The sequence below is a fragment of the Austrofundulus limnaeus genome, unplaced genomic scaffold (genome assembly GCF_001266775.1).
Source record: "Austrofundulus limnaeus strain Quisiro unplaced genomic scaffold, Austrofundulus_limnaeus-1.0 Scaffold301, whole genome shotgun sequence".
In the NCBI taxonomy this organism is placed as follows: Eukaryota; Metazoa; Chordata; class Actinopteri; order Cyprinodontiformes; family Rivulidae; genus Austrofundulus; species Austrofundulus limnaeus.
The window spans coordinates 646,274-648,174 of NW_013952703.1; the positions used below are offsets into that span (position 1 = coordinate 646,274).

At 37.7% G+C, this 1,901-nt stretch overlaps 1 protein-coding gene across 4 annotated transcripts in view; it reads right to left on the bottom strand.

The window, feature by feature from the left end:
- phf2 (PHD finger protein 2) overlaps nucleotides 1-1,901 on the bottom strand; it is a 63,224-nt gene that overhangs the window by 29,275 nt on the left and 32,048 nt on the right. For 3 of the 4 annotated variants that reach the window (XM_014021695.1, XM_014021697.1, XM_014021698.1), the window contains exons 10-12: nucleotides 1,056-1,147; nucleotides 877-972; nucleotides 103-429 (exon numbers count right to left, since the gene is read on the bottom strand). In XM_014021695.1, the coding sequence (XP_013877149.1) occupies nucleotides 103-429; nucleotides 877-972; nucleotides 1,056-1,147 (515 nt within the window). The remainder of the gene's footprint in view (nucleotides 1-102; nucleotides 430-876; nucleotides 973-1,055; nucleotides 1,148-1,901) is intronic. The other variant, XM_014021696.1, reaches the window with a different exon arrangement.

Consider the following 1,901-nt stretch of genomic DNA (forward strand, 5'->3'; position numbering starts at 1 on the left):
ATAATAATAATAATAACAATAATAACAACAATAATAATAATAATAATAATAATAATGTTAGATAGAGACTAAGCTCAGAGAAACACATGAAGATCTGCTCACCTTGGTCTTTTTTGGCTGCTCCATTTTACTCAGGATGTCCTTTGCGTGGGACTCAAGAGCTGCAAAGCTCGACGGTTTTCGAGGTGGTGAGGCCTCTTTTGTCTTCTTTGTCGTCTTCTTTTCTCTCTCTTTAACTTTGGGTACCTTTGGAGGTTTGGGGGTCTTGGGCATCTTGGGGGTTTTGGAGATTTTCTTCTTGGGTTTCTCTCTGCTGGGTGATGGAATGTGTTCTGGAGAAATGGGTTCCTCTGGTTCTGAGGGGACGGACGGTGGTTCCTCTGCAGGAACCTTGATGCTGGGTTCACTTTTAATGGCTTTTGTTGCATTCTGGAAGTCAGAGCAGAAACTGAGCTAAGAGTTTATTAAACACAAGAAAATGTTTCACTAACTGAGCAAAAACTTTATTTCACTTATAATATTTCAGATTACTCTTTAGTATTTCACATTTACTAATATTTACTAATAAATTTCTCTGAAAATACCCCCTAACTTCTTGATAGTCTAGTTAGCATTATAAGCTGAGTGTATGCTAACAGCTGAACTGTTCACTGCATTAAAATAACATTTAGTGTTTCCATAAACAGCTACATAGTTTCATTTAAATTTAAATTGTTTTTATTTAGAATTGTGTTATAACTGGATCTCTAAAGACCACCTGGATGTTCTCACTGGGTACAGACTGGACTTGGATGGTGTGTACATTAATACACATCTTAACGACAAACAAAAGTACCAAAAACACCTCTGGACTGAAAAGAAACGTAATGAAAAGACCTCTGACAGTCGGATCTCTTTGGCCAGGTCCTTAATGAGCTGAGATGGTTTCATGTTCTCTGGGAGCTCATCTTCATGCTCCAGCAGGGCCTGCCCCTCAAAAACAAACAATAAAACTTTTACAATGCTGTAGTTGGACAACTAAATGAGTAAAAGCATCACATTTGGTGTGTCTTCACCTGTTTTTTAGTCCAAGCTCTGAAGGCTCCGTTGATGATTTTGGCACCGTGTATCAGATATGGAGCTGGCTGCCTGTTGGCCTTATGTAAACCTGCAGAGAAGTAACAACTGTTAGCACTGAAATAAATCAGCCCTTTCCATCTCTCTGCAGAGACCACATCAGTATTATTATTGATGACACAGGTGAAAGGATAATAATGTTTTTAAGTCACTTCTTTGTGTTTGTCTAAAGCATTAGCAAAAGAGCTTATCGAGCTCTGGACAGATTTTAAGAAAACTCTTAGTAATCGTTGGATGTATGTCTTGGTGTCAGCCCACAGCTAAACAATCGTAGCAAACCCAAAAATGGGTGCAACTCAACCACTTTTACGTGTTGAACTGAAATTTGGTGTAGCTGAGAATCACCCTTAACACACAATCCAAGGGCTACACATTGTACAATATATGCCATAAACTGTTGGAGTCAACCATGTCTGTTAGCAAAATATTTCATGAGCCACTAAATGGAATTTAATGAACCTCTCACGTTAACTAACGATAGTCGCTGCAGCTAATGTAGCTTAGCTCACATGAAATGGCCTAAGCTCTGTCAGTTTCACAGATACTGAAGTAAAGTTGCAGTAGTACAGAGTAATTTACATCACATACTCTGTTCACACATCTGTAAGACTTCACAACACTAGCTCAGATTGTGCATCACATCCTTTACAGTGTTTGACTTAAACGACATAATTTCATCTAATCTGCAAACAAGTGGGAATTTGTATGGAGGTAAATTTGTGTTTTTATGATTCAATCAAACAAAAAGCATCTTCAATCAAAAATAATAATTTCAATCAAAAATA